A 22,516-nucleotide genomic window follows, 5' to 3' on the forward strand; every position below is an offset into this window, starting at 1 on the left:
GTGTGAGGTTTAGATTGAAGGTCGTGATTTTGTATATGGATGTCCAAGTTTCCCAAGACTATTTACAGAAAAGATTATCCTTTCTTCATTGAACTGCTTTTCCACCTTTGTCAAAAATCATTTGGCCGGGCTTCCCTGGTGGCGCAGTGGTTGAGAATCTGCCTGCTAGTGCAGGGGACACGGGTTCGAGCCCTGGTCTGGGAAGATCCCACATGCCGCAGAGCGGCTGGGCCCGTGAGCCACAATTACTGAGCCTGCGCGTCTGGAGCCTGTGCTCCGCAACAAGAGAGGCCGTGACAGTGAGAGGCCCGCGCACCGTGATGAAGAGTGGCCCCCGCTTGCCACAACTAGAGAAAGCCCTAGCACAGAAACGAAGACCCAACATAGCAATCAATCAATCAATCAATTAATCAATTAAAAAAAAAATAAATCTTTAAAAAAAAAATCATTTGGCCATATTTGTGTGGGTCTATTTCTATACCTCATTCTGTTCTATTGATTTATGTTTTATCCCTTTGCTAATGACACAGTTTTAAAAACTGTAAGCTTTGCAATAAATAACTTAAAATTAGATCGTATGATTCCTTTAGCTTTATTTTTCTTTTTCAAGACTGGTTTGGTTATTCTGGTTCATTTGGATTTCTTTTTTAATCCAGTCTGACAGTCTTTTGTCTTTTACCAGAATGATTTATTTCATTTATATTTAATATAATTAATCATATTTGTGTAACTTTTTTCTCTGTTTCTTATGTTCTGGGTTTTTTTCTTCTTTTTTCTTACCTTTTTTTGGATTCTTCTTATTCCATTCCCCCCTACCGCCAATCTTTCTAGTTTGGAAATATATGGTATTTTTGTTCTATCAGTAAGATACCATCGTAAATATTGTAACTTGGAGCCATAACTTATCAAAGATGTTTTTTTGAACTTTTCCATAAATTTTGCTCTTCATTTTCTCTTTCAGTTCAAACCTTCCAAATGGGATTATTGTTCCTTATTTTCTTTCTTTAGAGATATTTACTGGATGTAGAATTTTAATGTGGCAGGTTTTTTCCATCAGCACACTATAGGTATTAAACTGTCTTGGCTTCATTGTTGCTTTTGGAGAAAACTGTTCTAATGTTGCTTCTTTGAATGCAGTCTGTCTTTTCTGCTTGCTTTTCAAATTTCTCTTTATCTTCGGTTTTTCTTCTGTTTTATTGCATGATTAGTTGTGATTTCTTTTTATTGATCTTGTTTGGTATTTGTTGGCTCTTGGAATGTGATTGTGTCTAATTGCTTCTGGGACTTTCTCAACTGTTAACCTCTTCAGCTATTGCCTCTGCCCTGTCCCATTTTCTCCTTTTCTTCTAGTTCCAATTAAAAGTATATCAAACCACTTCACGGTATTACTCTTCTCTTATTTTTCATAGTTTTGGCCTTTCTGCTACACTGTGGATAATTTGTAACCTGTTTTCCAGTTCCTTAGTTTTCTCTTCATCCTTTTGAATCTACTTTTTTTTTTTTTTTTTGGCCCCACCACGCAGCTTGTGGGATCTTAGTTCCCTGACCAGGGATTGAACCAGCACCCTCGACATCGAGAGCATGGAGTCCTAACCACTGGACCACCAGAGAGTTCCCTGAATCTACTGTTAAATCAGTCCATTTCAGTTACTTCTTATTTCTGAAAGTTCTGTTTTGTTCTTCCAAGTTTTGAAATCTGCTGTTACTTTTTAAGTATCCTGTTCCCTGCAGATATTCTGAAACTTATTTCTGTAAGCATAGTCAACATAGTTGTTAAGTCTCTGTGGGTTTTTTTCTGTTGTCTGTTCTTTTTCTGCCAGTCTAACTATTGGAGTCTTTAACACCTAGTTATCTTTGATTACAAGTTGGATGTTGTATATGAAAATTTATGTGTAGGATTCATTTGAAGCCCACAGCAAGGTATTTTTCCCCACAGCGAGCTTGTTCATGTCAGGTATCTGTGGACATTACTGGTCCAGGGACCACCTTAAAACAAGCTTCAGATCAGACATTCCCTCTATAGGGCTATAGTTCTTCCCTGGATCTTCTACTCCCTGTTCACTCCCACCCTAAGATTGTAACTCTCTCAAGTCTCGGCTTATTATGATGAGGGCCTCGTCTTTATCCTCCCTCCCTCCCTTCTTTCCTACCTTCAGTTTATTTACTTATCTATTTATTTATTATGAGGAGGGACTCCTCACCTTGTGAGAGCTCTGGGCTTTGGTTTCTGTCAGAACAAAATTCTAATTTCAGGGATCAACAAAGACGCTTTGGGCTTCCTTGCTTGCTTACTTCTCTGGGTTCTCATTTTCTCTTCACTTTTGGCTATATGCTTGTCGGTCTTATTTAAGAATGTGAGAGAGAGATGGGTGTGTGTGTGTGTGTGTGTGTGTTTGTGTTTAATCCATTCTCTTTGGTTCTCAGTAGGAGAGTTGACCTAAATAACCTAGCCCCCCATTACTGGAGACAGGAAAGTTACCTGCAAAAATCTTGATTTCTCACTTTGAAAACTGAGAAACAATCACACTTTCAGGGATTGTCTACAAACTCTAGCTACTTGTCCTTTCTAGGCATTTTGCTTTGTGATCTCTGCAGTAGAACTGATTTGTTAGAGGAGTGGAGAAAGGAAGAGAATGAGATCTAAAGTGCAGTGGTTGTGAATTAATCATTGTTTCGGGGGAGAGGGCCACATATAGTAACAGTTGAGTAGAGTGCACTAGTGTTTTCCAACGTAGATTGGAAAAGATTAAAAGGTTGTTGATCTGATGTGCTTCTTATAGAGGATAACAGGGTGTGCCAGCTTTTGGTCATTTTGGGATACAAAGTTATAGGTCTTTAAAATTCCTAAAATTCCTAACTTAAAGAATTGTGCTTTACAATTTCTTGTATTGGTGTTTCTCATCTGAATAATTCCTGTGCATCCTTCAAAACTGAGCTTAGATGTTATTTCTTCCCTGACTGCCTTTCCCCAAACAATGAGGTACTCCATAAATATTTATTGAATGGATGATAATGGGTTGGTGACTTAAGTTCCCTTCAATTCTTGCAGAGCACCCTGACTTAATTCTTTCAAGCACTGATCAGAGATTTTAATGGTCTGTTTTCTTTGTTGGAGGGCAGAATTACTTTCTCTTTATTCTCCTGGGCCTAGAGAAAGGATCCCTTCCTGGCAATCAAGCATGTTTCCTGGTACATAATAAGTATTAGATAAATGCTTAATGAATGAACATTCTGCTCTTGATTTTGAAAGGGGGAGATAATTGGAAATTAAGGGCAACTATGGACATTTGAAACAAGTAATTCAGATAGTATTAACTACTTATGCTTTTTTTGTGTTCATTTGACCTTCTAAACAGTGCCACTTTGAAAGGGGAAAGGACAAGTTTGTATGACTAAATATTTGTCTTTGCTTCTACAACAAGGCAAAAACATGTACATAGTTTGTTGCACAAATCCTCTTACCAGTTTTTGCTGCCTGATTGCTAAGAAGAGTTCATTCTCTGCTGCAGTCTTCAAAGGTGTTTTTTCCTCATACAACTGCTTTTCCTCTAAACAAGTGGTCCTAAATCATGCAGTCAGTGCAATATAAGCACATTCTGCATTCTTTACTATAGAACTCTTTGTCCTGCCTGGATGAGTATGAGCTCTTGTTCATTAACTATGGTTGATCTAGGGATGGGAGGGGGAACTTTTTTTTTTTTCTTAAGATGGAGACGCTAATAAATATTAGGGTTAAAAGACATAATAAAACTGTTTCACAGTTTGAAAATTTTTTAAATTTAGAGTTCCAGAATAATCTTTTCTAGTTCTAATACTAGAAAATTGATCTATAAAAATACATTAGTACAAATGACTGATTAGACTTGTGCATTTTCTGATATTGGTCCATTCACTAAGCCTCTGATTTTCTTTTTTAGTTGCCAGATTGAAAAACAGAAATCACATGGAGTAGAAGAGATTAGAGGGAGAGACTGACTGAAGAGGGCAAAAGGAGTTTTTATTGAAATTAATTAGTTCTGTTACATTTATGTCAATAAACTTATTAGTTTCACAGTACATATTTTAGCCTGATGATTTAGTGAAGTTTTCTTTTCTTTGCATTTTATTAAAGTATAGGTCAAGCAGAGCCATGTATTAATAATTGGCTTTGGTTGCAGGTGTGGTCCGACTTTAGTAGGGAAAGTTTTGTTGACAAGAATTTTTCATAGTTGATTAATTGGCTTTTATTAGGCTAAGCATTGAGCAAACAAAACTTAGCCATGTGTTCAGAGTCAGTCTGAGGGCTTTTAAAATAGAATTAGTGATCTGAAATTTGAAATTATTAGCCATGAAAGTTACATCTCCTTTTATGCAATACATGAGGACAGTAAGAACTAAGTAAGGTCATTTAAAATGGAAATTAAAAGGAAAGGTAATACTTTTTCTGTAAGTTATATTTTTTTAAGGTATACTTCTGTTGTGAATGGTAGATAGGAGAATTGACCTTCAGGATACTCAGGACTCAAGCACTTTTCCCAACTTTCAGAAAAGCCATTGTAAAAATTGCTAAACTAGAGTTTCTTCAGTATTCTCTTAATTCTAATTGTTGTGGGAGAGAAATATAAATCTTAACTGTGGCCCTGTTATTTAATAGAAGAAGCTATAATGGGGGGGCGGGGAGTGAAGAGAAAATTATTCAAGAACCCTTGAGTTAGTCTTTTAGTTTTCCTAGCTATGTACCAGGTGACCTGAAGTGTTTAGGGGTACTCTATCTTTTGGAGGCAACATCATTTTTATTTCATTTTTTTGAAAATAAACCAACATTGATTTGATTGACGAATAATATTTACTGGACGTCCTACAAAATGCAGAGACTTGAGCTGGGTACTGTAAAATCAAAAGATGAATTAGATAATGGATCTTGACTTCAAGGAGCTAAGGGTCTAATAAGGAAATTAAGGTATGATGTAGAAAGTGGTAAGTTCAGTTCGATAGGAATGAAAAGACATGAACCTTGGGGGCCAGCCATTTTGGCTTTGAATCCCAGCTCCATCTCTACTGGATATTCTTGCTAAAGCTACTGAATTTACTTAGGCTGTTTTCTTATCTGTAGATTAGGAAAAGAAATGCCTGCCACATAGAATTCTGGGGGAGAGGAGTGGGGGGCAGGTATTTAAAGCTGAAAAACTCTTTTAGCTCCAGACTTGTAATACCTGATTGCCTATTCAGTACCCTTTTTAATATGTCAAAGAACCATTTTAACCTTATGTTCAAAACCTGACTTGTGAGCTCTTCCAGAATGTTTTCTGTCTCCATGAATGGCATCAACAGTCTCTCTAGCCAGAAATCTAGAAGTCACTTCCACTCCTTACCCCATTATCCAGTCCACCCAGAGCTATTGATTTTACACCATAAATTTTGTTCGTCATATTAGTTCACTTATCTCCATTGCTACCACCATAGGTCAGGCCTTCATCATCTGTCTTACATAGGCTACTGTTGATAGCTTTCTGTTTCCCTGAAACTATTCTCTCTTGCCTGTGTCACACCCAGCCAGAGAGTAAACTTGTTCAAAATGTACATATGGGTCACTTTTCTGCTTAAAATTCTTCAATGAATTTCCATTATCCTTAATCTGCAGATAAAATCTTAAAGGCACATTCGTCTCACCGTTCTGCCTTGCTCATTATTGTATTCCCAAAGCCTGGCATAATACTTTTTCATAGTAGGTGCTCATATATTTAAGGGATGAACAAAGGAAGGAATGTCTGAAAGAACCAAATCTATAGTTGAGAGATTTAGACTGTCCCTGTATTTCCTTCCTGTTAGGCTGCATGTGAATATACATACACATTTACAGCAGTACAAGTGAAATAGTATTTCTGAATAGAATAATGTTTATCTTCTTTTTTCTGTCTTTTCACATCCCGTCTTTACCCCATTCCATCACCCTCCCTCATCCCTCCCTGCACCATTTTATTTATCTGAAGTTGTTAAGCTATAGTTTAAGAAGACACACCCCACCCTCCCCCACCCCTGTTTTCTTCTCCCCGCATAATTAATGAAGGCCAACTATTTGGAATTCATGTGAATGACTCTCTTACTCTAAGCAGATTATTTGGTATGCATGACAGTAAAGTGAAGCACCTCTTTGGGTTACTGCAAAATAGCTCGTTGTCCTCCCAGTGGAGAATCAAATTCACCAGTTCATAAATTAGGTCCCAGTTGATGAGGCACAAAGCTGCAAGGGCCAGTCAAACAAGTACTTGAGAATCTCAGGAGTTTCATTAGTGAATAGCCTTGCTCTGCGCTTCTCAGAGAATGCCAAGGCCTTATGAGAGCAGAAGACTGGGTGATAAGAGTGTGATTGATACACGGGCTAATAAATGGGAGTTGGGGAATATTTTCCATGTGAGTCAGATGATTCCCACGGAGAAATGAGGTCTCATTTTGTCCACCCATGAGTTGGCCCTCAGAGGCTGGGAGTTAACCACAGCTCCTATAATTTCTGTACTTTGAAGAAAACTAGGAGTGAAGACCACAGCCTTTTAAGGTTAGGCTTCTGCTTATTAGTTTTCACTAAGGAGCAATGGGATAGTAATCATTTAATGATAATTTATATGTGTTCGGTGTTTTTGAGCCCTTTCTGGAAGATATCTCACTTGAGCTTCCCTTCAGTCTGCAAGTGCAGTTAGGCAGGTTTTATAAGTGATGAATCAAAGCTGGAAGAACCCCAGTAGAGGTCCTGTAGCCAAATAGGGATTCGAACCCAGGACTCCACTGCTTGCTTCATCACATTGCATATTGCATCTAATCCCATTTATTAAATCTGTGCTGATTTTACAAACTTCGTAAGTTCATTGGGGAAGAGCTTTGAGATCCACAGTTAAAGGGTGTCTTATAGAATATCAACAGAAAGAATAAAATACCTATAAAGGAATATAGAGACTGAAGAGAAAGATATTGTTTCAGAGAAGAAGGTAAGAATTTAAGAGTTTAGTATCATTAAAATTCATCAATTCCTGGGACAGTATTTCTACTGGTTTAATGCTGTTGTCTATACCGTTTTGGCTGTTTGCGCACATACACACACCTTTACCCATCTCCCTAGCGTCTTTTGCTGCTGTTAGTGCAGTGATAATAGTCACCAAAAAAGCCAGGAGTCCTAAAGCACAAATGACCTTGTTTCTTTGGGAAGAAGAAAAGTTACAATAAAAGTGTCTGCTTTCTGGTTTTTTGCTTGTTTGGTGTGTGTGTGTGTTTATAATTAATCGATATTAGGTAAAGATACATTAGGTTATTATCACCCAGGTGGTTTTATAAAACCAAAGAAATAAATATTTGGAAATAATTTTGAAGACAGTTTTGGTCCACTTTTTTTTTTTTTTTTTTTTTTAATTTTTTTATAGCTACTTTATTTATTTATTTATTTATTTTTGGCTGCGTTGGGTCTTCGGTTCGTGCGAGGGCTTTCTCCGGTTACGGCAAGTGGGGGCCACTCTTCATCGCGGTGCGGGGACCGCTCTTCATCGCGGTGCGCGGGCCTTTCACTATCGCGGCCCCTCCCGTTGCGGGGCACAGGCTCCAGACGCGCAGGCTCAGTAGCCGTGGCTCACGGGCCCAGCTGCTCCCCGGCATGTGGGATCTTCCCAGACCAGGGCTCGAACCCGTGTCCCCTGCATTAGCAGGCAGATTCTCAACCACTGCGCCACCAGGGAAGCCCTGGTCCACTTTTTAGTAAGTTTCTGAATGATTTTATTGTGTTCTGGCCATTTAAGTTGTATACATATGGGACCCCAGAGTTGAACAGAGGCAAGTTATAGGGGCTTTTATGAATTGGAGAAATCGTAGGTAGACGGATGGATCTTTTGATCTTATATATTGCTGGGGGGGTGGTGGGAGTATCATTGTTTGTCACACTTTTGGAGGATAGCATTAACCCCCATCCTAGTCTTTCTTGCTCTTCCTCTAAAAGCTTTAAGCCACTGAAATTGTGGGCATAAGGAGACATCTCTTCTGGCTTACTTTTTGGTGTAGTAGCTAAGCTCCAGCTTAAATACAACATTGGAAAGAACATGTAGATTGTTGTAAGTGAGTCTCATAGAGGTCTCAAATAGGCACAGTTCTAAACACTTTACACTTATTATCTCTTTGAATCCTCACCACAAACCTGAGAGGTGAATACAGTTATCTCTAATTTGTAGTCTGGTTAAATGTCATCAGCTCCTTCTAGCTGTGTGTCCTTTGGCAAGTTGCTTAACCTTTCTTTACTTCATTTTCCTCATCTGTAAAATGGGGGTAATGGTAACTGTCCTTACCAGTTCCTTGTGTGGTAAGGGTTACGAAATAATTCACATAAAGCACGTAGCGAATGCTTGTAGATGTTAGCTGTTGTTATCTAACTAGTTTATGATTACATGGCAAAAAAGATTATCGTCACAAGAATCAGAAGTTTGGTTTCCAGTCCTTAACTCTCCTGTTAAGTAGCTATGTGATTATAGGTAAATTTTCCTCTTTCTGGGCCTCAGTTTTCTTATACCCATTTTTAAAAAACTTTTTACTTGGAAGTAACTTCAAATTTACAAGAGACAGAAATAAAAATAGTACAGATATGACACCAAAAGCACAGACAACAAGACAAAATAGACAAATTAGAGTTCATCAAAATTTAAAAGTTTAGTGCATCAGCGGATACCACCAACAGAATAAAAAGGCAACCCACAGAATGGGAGAAAGTATTTGCAAATAACATATCTGATAAGGGATTAGTATCCAGAATATATAAGGAACTTCTACAACTCAACAAGCAAAAGAAAAAAAAATTAAAAAATAAAGGACTTGAATAGTCATCTCTCCAAAGAAGATAAATAAATGGCCAGTAAACACCTGAACAAGTGCTTAGCATCACTAATCATTAGAGAAGTACCAGTCAAAACCACAGTGAGATACCACTTTATATCCATTAAGATGGCTGCTATTTAAAAAAAAATTACATAAATGCTGGAGAGGATGTGGAGAAATTGGAGCCTTTGTGCATTGCTGATGGGAGTATAAAATGATGCAGCCACTGTGGAAAAGAGTGTGCTGGTTTCCTCAAAAAATTAAAGATAGAATTACCATATGATCCACAATTCCACCCAAAAGAATTGAAATGAGGAACTCCAGAAGATATTTGTACAGCAGTGTTCATAGCAGTGTTATTCACAATAGCCTAAAGGTGGAAACAACCCAAGTGTCTATTGATGAATGAATGGATAGACAAAATATGGTATATACATGCAATGGAGATATTCAGCCTTAAAGAGGAAGGAAATTCTGGCATATACTACAACATGGATGAACCTTGAAGACATGCTAAATGAAATGAGCCAAGTGTAAAAGGACAAATATTCTACAATTACACTTACATGAGATACCTAGAGTAGTCAAACTCCGAGACGAAAAATAGAATGGTGGTTATATAAGGAGCTGGGGGAGGAGGGAGTTGGTGTTTAATGGGTACAGAGTTTCATTTTGGGATGGTGAAAATTTTCTAGAGATGGAGGATGTGGTGATGGTTGTACTAGAATGTGAATGAACTTAATGCCTCTGAACTGTATGCTTAAACATTGTTAATTTTGGTAAATTTTATATTATGTATATTTTACCACAATTTTAAAAAATATATGTTTCAACAAAATTAGAATAGTACAAAGAAACATCTGTATCCCCATTTACCCAGATTTACTTACTGTTATATTTTACCCCATTTGCTTTATCATGTGTGAGTGCATTCTTGTATACACCTAATCTAAATCCAGTTTTGTCATTTGATCTGATAGTATTTTTAATAGCATTTTCCCCCCTCTAGTACAGGATACAGTCTAGAGTAGGACATTATATTTAGTTCTCATGTCTCTTTAGCCTTCCTTTATCTTTTATAATATTGGCATGTTTGAAGAGCACAGTGTATTACTCCCCACCCCTGAATTTTTTAATAGAAGCTTCCTCATTTTCTGTTTGTCTTTGCCTTGTAATTAGATTAAGGTTACACAGTCTTGGCCAGAAAATGCATGGGTGATGTGTCTTCCTCAGGTTATAACATCTGGAGACTCAATATATTTTTTTAAAATATGATTGGCTTTATTCTGTGATTTATGCATCGGACAGCATCCCATCAAACAGAAGAAGGGTGTTCCCTCAATACATTTGTAACTAAATGCAGAGTAAAGGGAATCTACAAATGCTATAGGAATCTCAGAGAATGGAGATAACGAGATTGGAGTGGTCGGGGAAGACATGATGAAGGAGACTTAGTTTACTGATTTGGTAGAAAGCACATTTCTAAAATTTTACCAGCTTTTCCTCGGTATCAAATTCTGCATTAGTTCAGCCAATATATATTACTGTCTTCCACCAGTTTTTTTATTTACTTATTTTTTAATTAATTAATTAATTAATTTTATTTATTTATTTTTGGCTGCGTTGGGTCTTCGTTGCTGCGCTCAGGTTTTCTCTAGTTGTGGCGAGTGGGGGCTACTCTTTGTTGCAGTCCACAGGCTTCTCATTGCGGTGGCTTCTCTTGTTGCGGAGCACGGGCTCTAGGCGTGCGGGCTTCAGTAGTTGTGGCTCACGGGCTCTAGAGCGCAGGCTCAGTAGTTGTGGTGCACAGGCTTAGTTGCTCCACAGCATGTGGGATCTTCCCGGACCAGGGCTCGAACCCGTGTCCCCTTCATTGGCAGGCGTATTCTTAACAACTGTGCCACCAGGGAAGCCCTCCACCAGTTTTTATTAAGCTTGCTCCTATATTAAATAAATCAGGAGGAAATTACTAGTTTCTTTCTTTTTCTTTTTAATGAAATCAAGTGTATCTTTCAAATGGTGATCACTGGCCTACCTATTATTACGTAAAGTTTCCCAAATAATAAAATGACATTGAACTTTGATGTATGAGAACAAGTCTTTATTCTCTTCCTGGTTCATCAAATATTAGAGTCAGACTAAGGTTTGTACTCTTGACTTTGCCACCATTCTAGAGTGTTTTAGCACCCTTACTTGAGCTGTAGAAAGCTGTTGAAAGGAAAGTCCTGTTCTTGCTAATACTTTTTTTTTTTTTTTTTTTTTGGCTGCATTGGGTCTTCGTTGCTGCACACAGGCTTTTTCTACTTGCGGCAAGCCAGGGCTACTCTTCATTGCAGTGCACGGACTTCTCACTGCAGTGGCTTCTCTTGTTGCGGAGCATGGGCTCTAGGTGCACGGGCCTCAAAAGTTGCGGCTCTCGGGCTCTAGAGTGCAGGCTCAGTAGTTGTGGCGCACGGGCTTAGTTGCTCCGAGGCATGTGGGATCTTCCCGGACCAGGCCTCAAACCTGTGTCCCTGCATTGGCAGGCATATTCTTAACCACTGTTCCACTAGGGAATCCCTTGCTAATACTTTTTGTAGAATGTATAAATAGTAGTAATGCTGATGGGTTTATCCACAATGCCATTCTTCCCTTTCAGGCTATCTTTTAAAGAGCATCCAAACTTTAGATGAAGAGGTAACAGGCTACTTTGTAGAATAGGATTAGGGCCAGTATAGGTTTAAGTATGTTTCTTGGGGTTTTGGTGTTTTGTTTTAATTTTTCCCCATGTTTCAGGAAACACTGTGATTGGCACAGTTGGGATATATTCATCGGTTAACAGGTAGGAGAGCCAGAGGTATATTTGAGGCCATTACTCAGGATGATTTTTTTTCTTCCTATGTGCTTTTTAAAAATGGTTCCTTGGCCTTTGTGTGTTTTGTTTCTGCAGTTTGAAGAAAACAGTTCTGAAACGAGGTCTTACCCCCAGCTGCCTCTCAACACAGTGATTGCCATCTCTCCAAACGTCAAGTCCAGCTTTGTCCGCCAACCTGTCTGACATGTCGGGACCCGTGCCAAGCAGGGCCAGAGTTTACACAGATGTTAATACGCACAGACCCCGAGAGTACTGGGATTACGAGTCACATGTGGTGGAATGGGGGTAATAATTTCCGTTTACTTCACTGTACTCACCCAAAGGGCTGACTCTTGTAGATTTGTTGAGTAATTTACAACAGGAAACTTCCCTGACTGTACAGTTATAAACCTCAAGATTGAACACAATTTTTGTTTTCTTCTACAGTAAAGAAACAGGGTATTGGCTTTGGTCAATTAACAGTTCTGATGGGTTTACCCTTTAAAAAACATTTCGGTCTCTTATTCTTTTCTCCGATGTATATATTCTGTATGGTAACAAAGAGTTATCTATTAGCTTGCTCAGCTAAGAGCTTTGCAGTTAGGTGAGAATTAGTGCTTGAGAGACTTTGAAAACACCAGGCTCTTACATAAAGTATTTTTGAGGTCAGAGAATGTTGTCCCATGATGATACTGAAGGATAAAACAGTTCTCCAGAAAGGTGTCCTCTTTCTGATGAGAAGCAAAATTAAACCCTTAAAACACTTGCCCTTATCATGAGGCTAGCCATGTGTAACGTGGAATTCAGCCGAAATTCCATCCTGAACAGTTGCAGTCTGCCTGAACAGCTGTGTTTGCCCTCCTAATTTTCTGTGCAGTCGCATTTGGATGTTTGCATTTCTTGTCCCAACATAGTATGTATTTAATTGATCAGGTCGTACCTTTTGTGATAAAATTATTTTGATATTCAAATGCAAAGGATAGCAATTTGAAAACTTGGTAAGGCTGCAGCTCCCATACACTACATTTTATATCTGTCCACATGTGATTTTCATAGCATGTAAATGGTCTTCAAAATTTGTCATAGGGTGTGTTTTAATGCTGATTGGGCCATGATTCTTAACGGTAAGTACATTACCTCTGCACAAGGAGGCACAGTGTGCTTCAAATATACCATTAAGAACCATGGTACAGTGCCAATAGGTGTTATCATTATTGATAATCTAACAATTTTCCTCTTACATCACATGCTTTGGACTCCAGGAATACCTGAGTTTTACTGCAGAAATTTCAACCACTCTCTTCAAATTAAGTGCTTTGAGCTCAGTTCTGCTTAAATGGCACTAAACAACCCTTTTGAGTTTTTGGCGTGGTGCTATTTGCTTGCTTGCATTTGTTTTCTGTGCCCTCCCACAGGAAAAGAACTCAACCAGAACTAAGAGCTTCCTTCCCTAGACCTGCCATGATTATTACGTTGTCCACTGTCCTTAGTACCTTTTATCTTCTTTGTTCATTCACTTTCTCTTTTTTTTGCTTGAGGAAAATGAATTGCTGATTTTTTACATTTTTTACAGTGAATTTTCAGTGTCTCCAGCAGGAGTAAATAGCATTTAGGCCTTATTGAAAAGACTCTCATTCTTTAGAGCAAATTCCTCTAAGTTGTAAGCAGAGGCAGGGAGAAAATGTTAGCATTTCCCTTATTCTTTTTCACCTCTGATGTTGCTTAGTAGTCTTGGAATATGGGTAAAAGTAGGGGAAGGGACACCTAACTGTGGTTCATGATCTGTAGTGTGGTTTGCAAACTTCATTACGTGGACTGTCCTCAGCTTTGGAGGGCAAGTTGGAGGTCAAACCTATATGTTTGAAAGCCACTTATCTGCAAAGAGACCCATTAAAAATCGGCTGCTCCCAAAGTGTGGCTGAATTGAAATATTCCTGTATTGACTTCCTGTAAGATGCCAACACTGAGCCAGGCACTGAGGGACAGGAATATATAAAAATTATTTTCCAAGGGAAAGCTGTCTGTTGGAGACAAACATACATAACAAACCCCAATACAAGCTATCTACGTGTGGTATGTCAATAGAGATGTGAACAACTTGGGATTTGAAAGAATAACTGAAAGTCTTAAATTTTTTAATTCTAGGATTTGGAACACACATTTTAAATTGGCCAAATTTTTTTGAAATACAAAGAAGCAAATTTGGGGATTATTTGAAATACGTTTTATTTCTTTTACTCTACTGGCTATAGTTTTGTAAGTTGAATTAGTGCTTGATAGTTTGAACTTTTTAAATTATTGTGACTTTGACTCTTTTTGTTCCCAGAAATCAAGATGACTACCAGCTGGTTAGAAAATTAGGCCGGGGTAAATACAGTGAAGTATTTGAAGCCATCAACATCACAAATAATGAAAAAGTTGTTGTTAAAATTCTCAAGGTAAGTACAAGAAGAGAGATTTTAACTTCACAGGTTTTTGGAGTTTAGAATTTTTTTTTAAAGTAGCGCTTGAAAGGGTTTTTGGAGTGCTTTAACACCTTGATTTTATTGCTCCTTTGAAGTCGATAGAAGAGATTATCTTCATTTGACAGATCAGGAAACTGAAGCAAGAGAAGTGTTTGACTCAAATCGTACAGCTAGATTGTGGCAGAGGGAGGGAGTAAAGATTCAGTCTTCTCTGTCCTAGGTCTTGCCTAACACTGATTTCCTATTTCTTATATTTTTAGTTCTATTCCATGCTTTTGTTTTCAATGAGTTGTTAGCTCTACTGTGTAAAGATGAGGAGTCACAAATGCAGACTTTTAGAGGACAGGTGGATGACATTAATGCAGCTAGTCTGATTTAAGTGCCCATGATTAGAAGATGTGAGTGATGGGTACTATGGCATGCACTCCAGCTCCAGCTGATGATTGCCCAGCAGTAGTGCAAGTCTAATGTTGTTTGGTACTGTTTCGCAAAAAGAAGCTAGACATTTATATTTGTTTACTAATTCCCATGGTTTTTAAATGTTGGCTCGAGTTTTTTAAAACACCGTACAGGCTAGATTTGGCCAATGGGCTACCTGTATGCAAATTGTGATTTAGTTATAACTGTACTGTACACTGCCATATACCAGGAACTTAGCATACAGTTCCTTGCCACAGGAACTTTTTCCATATTTGACATGAGAAGCAGAGGGACCCAGACTTTCTCAATTTATAGCACCCATACTGCCTCAGTGACTCTCATGGTACCCCTAAGCCAAAAGAAATACAGTTTTGTTTATTAAGTAGTTAAGTCCAAATAACTAAAAAAAGTATTTGTTTCAACTGGTAGCCATTTAAAAAATTATACACATAAGTTGAAAGAGAAGAGTAATTTTATTTTATTCTTATATAACCATAATTACTTACTATTGGAATATGTATACCTGTTAGTCACTGCACAGCTTCTCAAATGTTGAAATCAGATTGGACACCAGCAGCCTCATTTCCTGTTCCACATTGATTTTTGCACAATACTTGCTTTTTGTCACAGCAGCTGCTGAAAACCCAGCTTCACAAAAATATGCCATTAAAGAGAATGTAGTGCAATCTAATATTGAAACTGAACTACCTCAGGCTGGTAGTGTACTCAGTGACTGACAGACAGCAAGTATTAACTGGCGTTTTCCCTCAAAAATTAAAAATCCCACAGAACACCTGTGAATTTGCTGAGGGTGTTTTGGCATACCTTTTGGGAACCAAAGTTTAAGTATTTATATCTTATCTTGTGTAGAAAGAGAACTAGGCTGGAAAATCGGGACATTTGGATTCTAATCCAAACTCTAAAAGTAATTAGCCATGGTAGTCCTTTTAACTATTTAAGACATATTGGTTCATCTGTGAAAATGAGAGTTACCAGGATCAAATACAAAATTGTATATAGATATATACTTTGGAAACAGAAGTTCTGTGTAATTGTAAGATGATATTCCTATGGAAAAGTATATGATAGACTGAGGTGATATATTATTTAGAGTCATCTGAAAGGCATAAATAGTGAGTTTTACAGTTCAGAAGAGAGTGGTGATGGTTAGGCAAAGCTCCCTGGAACTTTTTCAGGCCCTGAGTGGGAGAAGGATTTGGATTGGTGTGCATGGGAGCATGGAAGGGAAGCATAATCTGGAATGCACAAGATTAAGAAAAGAGGAAGAAATAAGTCAGAGAAATGTTTCATGTGGAAGCTGTCATGTGATCATACATGGGAAGTAAACTTGGAAAGGGAGATTAAATTAGTGATGGCCTGGGAAAAGATAACATCTCCATTTCCTTCCAGCCTTGAAAAATATGATTTTTATCTCATCTAGGTTGTTGAGAGCCATTGATGGTCTTGAGCGATGGGTGGTTTGGAAAGATTTTTTTTTTCTAGCTCAGTCTTTTCCTAACTGTACTGTATATGTTACTGTAACTGTGTAGCTAGATGGTATAATTATAGATTAAGTTCATTCATAACTATATTTAAATTTTTTAATTTCCCCCCATTTATTAGACAAAATTTGCATTGATCACATTAAATTAGGATTTAAGTGACCTGCCTGGTCTGTCTAGCTTTTGTAAGTTTATAGATTTTAAGGGTTCTGTAGAACAGAAGTTTTGTAAACCAGTAGCTTTTTGCCATCAACCAGCAGTTGGGATATAGTGATTTAGTAGAAAACAGGAGAGAGATTGATGGATTAGTTCCTGGAGAGTAGAAACATCTCCTAGATACTCCAGCAGATCAGAAAGATCTGATAGTCAAAGCAAATAGAAAACTTGTGATGAGCTTGTTTCCTAGCCAGTGTAGTGAGTTCTAATAGAAGCAAGGCTGAGGCCATGGATTGAATTAAATGTGGAATTCACTATTAGTAAAGCAGCTTCCATTTATTTATTTACTTTTAATATGTTTTTTTATTTTTATTTTTTGGCCACGCCTCATGGCTTGCGGGATCTTAATTCCCCGACCAGGGATCGAACCCGGGCCCTCGGCAGTGAAAGCTCGGAGTCCTAACCACTGGACCACCAGGGAATTCCCAGCTTCCATTTATTGACTGTCTACTTTGCATTGGGCCCTTTTGTAGCTGTAGTATTTACATCACAATTCTGCAAGGCAAGTGTAAAGTTCAGAAACACTTAAGTGCTTTTCCCAAAGCTACACAGCTACAAAGCCAGGTTTTGAGGACAGTCTGTTTCCAAAATGTGCTTGCTTCCTGCTGTACCATGTGCTTAGGACTCAAGAAAAGGTTAAAAGAGTCTACAGTATTGTTTGGTAGTTCCTAGATCTGGATTATCAACCTGAAAGTGTCTAAAAATAGATCTCCAGCTCTGTTCTCAAGATTCTGATTCAGCAGATCTATACAGTTTGTATATTAAAAATCCCAGGTTGATAATCAAAGTTTAGTAACCAGTAGTCTTGTTAATGAAGAGATGATATATACTTACAACAGTTTCTAAGAAGCGTATGCAGTGTGTCAGTAGTCTGAGGTGACCAACACCAATAGGAAAGATTGCCTGGTCCAGTGTGGCAGACATAGGTCACATGTGGTTATTGAGCATTTGAAATATGGCTGGTCCAAACTGAGATATGCTGTAAGCATAAAATACAGCAGATTTCAAAGGCCTAGTACAAAAAAAAAGAATATAAAATTGCTCATTAGTAATTTTTTATATTGATTTACATGTTGAAATGATAACATTTTGGTTATATTTTTGTTAACTAAAATGTATTATTAAAATTAATTTTGTCTGTTTCTTTATATTTTTTAAACGAGGGTACTAGAACATTTAAAATACACCTGTGGGGAATTCCCTGGCGGTCCAGTGGTTAGGACTCGGCACTTTCACTGCCACAGCCTAGGTTCAGTCCCTGGTGTGGAAACTAAGATCCCACAAGCCGTGAGGCACGGCCAAAAAAATAAAAAATAAAATACACATGTGGCTTGCATTATATTTCTTTTGGACCAGCACTGTTTTAGACTGTTTAGAAAGAAGGTTTTGTAGAGGAGGTGCATTTGGACCAAAGCCCTTCTCAAAAAAAACAAGAAAGAGATTTCTGTACCAGAGCAGATGTGGAAATGATGGCTGAAGATAAAGGAATGTGGAGGATATATTGGTTATAAGGCTAGACAGATATTATGTGTTATGTCTCAGCCATATTCTGAGGTCTTTTCAGATATCTCATTTGATCCTTGCAATAATATTATGAGATAAGTACTCTTGTTGATCGTTTTACACGTAATGAAAGGTTTAGAGAGGTTATATAACTTGCCCGTAGACACACAAGTAGCAGGCAGTGAAAGAAGGATTCACATTAGGCACACATTTAACCCACAGGGTTATACTGCACAAAGATGGTGTGGCCATCTTTGCTGTTGGTCCTGATCTCCTTCATTTCTGTAGGGTGTTTATAAGACTTAGAGGAAGGAATGGAAAGAGCCCCATGTTTCATGCTAATTAATAAAAAGATTTTTCTGGATATATCTTAGTATTACCATTTACATTCCTAGTTTGTATAGTTTTTAAAAGTTAACACATTAGGACTGATGATTGGAATTAAATGGATATTCTGCAGAGTTTTGGTCTTTGGAGTGGAAATCTTTTTTTCTTTCAATTCAGTATTTGCTAAGTACCTGCAAAGTACCTGGCACAGGGCTAGGAGAAGGGGGATTCAGAGATAAATCTGACACATTTCCTTCCTTCAAGGAGCTCATAAGTAAGCCATTCATGTATTACATTACCTGTTGAAATATCCTGAAATAATTTTTTTAATGATGTACTTTTACCCTTTCAGCCAGTAAAGAAGAAGAAAATCAAGCGTGAAATAAAGATTTTGGAGAATTTGCGAGGCGGTCCCAACATCATCACACTGGCAGACATTGTAAAAGACCCTGTGGTGAGTATAATAGGCGCTAGTAAGGCCCACTAGGGCTGAGGTGGTGTTTGACCCTGAGCACAACTGGCCTCTGTTTGTTCCTCCCTCTACCATTAAGTCCTGCTTTAAAAGTGCTTTATCAGTTACACCACTTAACTAGCTTGGGTCTTTCTTTCAAAGAGACCTCCACCCACAGACTATTTCTTATTCTTCTAGGCTAAGAGACTGATAGCACTGGAAACTGAAATGTGTTAATCCATTTTGCAAACTCAGGTCCGATGCCGATGGGCGATGGGCGCATTGTTGGGCTGCCTAGAGCCTGGTGAGACTTCAGCTCCATGTCTTCTGTTTGAAATCCATCCCCAATATGACCTAAGTGTGGTGATGATCAGAGTGGGGAGGGCTTATAGCAATAGAGGGTTTCCTACTACTGAGGCAAGGACTGCCAAATTCACCACGTAGTGTCCGCAAACATTGTGCCCACTAAAGCTGCCAGGGCTATTACTAATGTGTGTTTTCTTTTTCTTTCCCCTAGTCACGAACTCCTGCCTTGGTTTTTGAACACGTAAACAACACAGACTTCAAGGTATAATGTATAACCAACCATTTCAAGCTGTTGGGTTTTTAGACCACATAGAAAGTCTTTCAGGGATGTTACTGTTAGAAGAGCTTCCTTCTAACTTACTTAAAAAGAGCTTTTCATCCTTACAGTGCTAATTTTTTTTTCCTTTCCTCCCTCCCTTCCTCATTTCCTTTCGGCTGCATCAGGTCTTAGTTGTGGCATGCGGGATCTTCGTTGAGGCACATGGGCTTCTCTCTAGTTGGTGGCGTGCGGGTTTTCTCTCTAGTTGTGGCGCACGGGTTCCAGGGTGCGTGGGCTCTCTCGTTGAGGCACGTGAGCTCAGTAGTTGCGGCATGCGGCCTTAGTTGCCCTGAGGCATGTGGGATCTTAGTTCCCCTACCAGGGATCGAACCCATGTCCCCTGCATTGGAAGGCGGATTCTTTACCACTGGACCGCCAGGGAAGTCCCCTTACGGTGCTAAATTTAAATATAGACATACTCTTGTACAAACAGTGCTCACTTTCCATATCTTGGTATTTTGGCTTTTTATTTGTTTAGTGCTCTTTCTAATGACCAGTACTTTTATTTCTCACCATTTGACAGTTTACCATTCGTTTGACAGTTTCCAGTGATGTCATACTTAATGAAAGCAACAGCTCATGTTTAGTCAGGATCCGGCCTTAGGGCATTTCTCTTTAAAATGACAAAGTTCAAGAAGAAATGTATTGTGTATATATAAAAGCAAGGACTGCTTGCTTATACCTTAGGATTCCTCAGAAGCTTTGGGTTCTAGATCTTAAAAAGAGATGGGTGGGGAAGGGTAGTGTAAATTCTGGTGAAGCGCAAACCTCTGCAACAGATATCTCTGACTTCTGGCCAATTTCAACAATTCTCAACTCCAGCACAACAGAAGAATGTAGGCACTCTCTTGGGTTTTAACTTGTAAAGATATTTGACTTGCCTTTGCACCAGGCCAGTATCATTAGGTATATGGGACTTCCCTGGTGGTGTGGTGGTTAAGAATCCACCTGCCAATGCAGGGGACACGGGTTTGAGCCCTGGTCCAGGAAGATCCCACATGCCACGGAGCAATTAAGCCCGTACGCCACAACTACTGAGCTTGTGCTCTAGAGCCAGCAAGCCACAACTACTGAGCCCGTGTGCCACAACTACTGAAGCCCGCGTGCTTAGAGCCTGTGCTCTGCAACGAGAGAAGCCACTGCAATGAGAAGCCCATGCACTGCAGCGAAGAGTAGCCCCCGCTTGCTGCAGCTAGAGAAAGCCTGCGACAGCAACGAAGACCCAATGCAGCCAAAAATAAATAAATACATAAATTTTAAAAAAGAAATGTTAGGTATCAATAAATGAGTGAATTCTTTTGCTGAGTGGAGGAAAAAAGGAAGAAGAATTGTTTTAGAATCAGAATGATAACTTCAAGGAAAATGTTGTCAGAGGACACCACTGACCATTTAATGATATGTACTTTTTTTTTTTTTTAAGTCTGAAACTCTTTAGAAACTGGAAAAGATACATGACATGTTCAGAGTTTACTTTCATGACATGTTCAGAGTTTACTTTCAAATTGGGACAGTTCTGTTAAATTGGCTCAGCAGATTTGGCAGCAATCCATCTGCATACCCACTGGTGATCTGCAGTGCCTGTAACTGTAGGCCAAAGGTGAATGAATTTCCTACTAAGGAGGCTATGTGTTTGCCCACATGTGTTTTATGAGAAGATCTGGAGGTAAATGAAAAACTACAAATGTATATCAGTGCATGTTGCATATGTAAATTGGTATGTTCCCAAAAGTAGATTATAGCTTCAGCAATATGAACTTAAGTAATTCTTCACTTTTATATATAGAGTTAAAGACCCAAAGTATCTCTTTAGTGTTAATGTTGGAGAAGTAGAGACTGGTGAACAGACGGATCTTAGAACAGTGGTAAATGAGCCCAGTCTTGATTTGAATTACTACAAATGAGGATGAGAAATTTCCTTCCTTTCAGTACTATTTCATGGCTCAAATGTTCCATTTTCTTTAACAGCAATTGTACCAGACGTTAACAGACTATGATATTCGATTTTACATGTATGAGATTCTGAAGGTAAGAGAACCTTGAATACTAAATATCTTTAGATCTCCCCTTTGTTAAATAATCCAAATGACTGTAGAAAAGCCAGTGGGATAACTTTGTAAAATATGGGGTTTGGGGGTCTGTTTATATAAATTTTTAATAAATTAGTAGCATCAGAATTCTTATGCTGATGTAAAGGTTATGGAATAAGGGTCTAGTAAGAATATAATTTATAATGCTTTAGAAGGGGTATTTAGAAGAGAGGTGGGACTCCTTAACAAATATTTGTAATCTCTATCTTGCTCTTACGAAAGTTACAGTTAAATTGTCAAAACTTGTAAAAAAAAAAAAATAACTCCTGGTGTACTGGCTTCTGGTGTACTTTATTTCACTTAAAATTGAACAAGTAAAACAGTAAACTTTAACTCAGCCCTCAAAGGGCCATTATCCTAAAGATTATGTAAATCTGTGCTTAGAGATTGGTGATTTAGAATGAACTTTGATTCCTGAAGTGGGATCACCAAATATATTGCTTCCGGTAGTCAGAAGATCAGCTTTATAGATAAGAAGATTGCTAAGAGTTGGCTAGTGTCTTACTAAATGAGGATTGACATAAAGCCTGCATTTGAACCTTAGAAGTACCCTGAAGAGGCTATGCCAGCAGAAATATTTGATCTTTCCATTGGCTCATGCATTCTTGTGGCAAGCAGGACTTCCGAAAGTTAAGGATATGCTTGCCTAACCCTGGGAACCATAGGAACCCAAGTTGCCCTTCAGAAAGGACAAGAACTTGGCCAATGACATCAGCTTACTTGAAGGCCTGGATTAGCAAGCCCCAGAGGTTATGCCACTCACTAGTTTGAGATTGGACATGGTTTTCAAATTGGGTTTGATGTCATAAACCAGGAGCTGGCAAACTCCTTTACAAGGACAAATGGTAAAATTTTTGGCTTTGTGGGCCATAGGGTCTTTCTCACACTACTGACCTCTGATGTTGTAGCATGAAAGCAGCCACAGGCAACACGCAAACAAATAGATGTGGCTGTGTTCCAATTAAGCATTCACAAAAACAAGTAGCAGGCCATATTTGGCCCATGGGCCGTGGTTTGCCGACCTCTATTGCAGACTCTTAGCTGCTAAAGAATTACTGTTCTTTGAATACGAGGTTTGTAGTACAGATCAGTTTTCTTCTTTTGAGGGGCTCGTGTTTGTGAAAATAATCCAGGCTTTGGGTAAGGGGGAGAAATTGGAAGTCATGTAATTGGTGTACGCTTTGAGTCTTTTTAACAAAAAGGATGTTGAAACAACTGTGCAAGAACAGGATTTGAAGTTTAGAGGCCATGCATGGGTTTGCACAAG

General features: G+C 38.5%; 1 protein-coding gene across 2 annotated transcripts in view; it reads left to right on the plus strand.

Annotated features, from left to right (window-relative positions):
• Positions 1 to 22,516, plus strand: part of CSNK2A1 (casein kinase 2 alpha 1) — a 54,350-nt gene that overhangs the window by 18,510 nt on the left and 13,324 nt on the right. For both annotated transcript variants that reach the window (XM_057529034.1, XM_057529035.1), the window contains exons 2-6: positions 11,750 to 11,959; positions 13,980 to 14,091; positions 18,439 to 18,540; positions 19,055 to 19,105; positions 21,128 to 21,187. In XM_057529034.1, coding sequence (XP_057385017.1) covers positions 11,859 to 11,959; positions 13,980 to 14,091; positions 18,439 to 18,540; positions 19,055 to 19,105; positions 21,128 to 21,187 — 426 coding nt within the window. In that variant the 5' untranslated portion in view covers positions 11,750 to 11,858. The remainder of the gene's footprint in view (positions 1 to 11,749; positions 11,960 to 13,979; positions 14,092 to 18,438; positions 18,541 to 19,054; positions 19,106 to 21,127; positions 21,188 to 22,516) is intronic.

The sequence above is a fragment of the Balaenoptera acutorostrata genome, chromosome 15 (genome assembly GCF_949987535.1).
Source record: "Balaenoptera acutorostrata chromosome 15, mBalAcu1.1, whole genome shotgun sequence".
NCBI classification, from domain to species: domain Eukaryota; kingdom Metazoa; phylum Chordata; class Mammalia; order Artiodactyla; family Balaenopteridae; genus Balaenoptera; species Balaenoptera acutorostrata.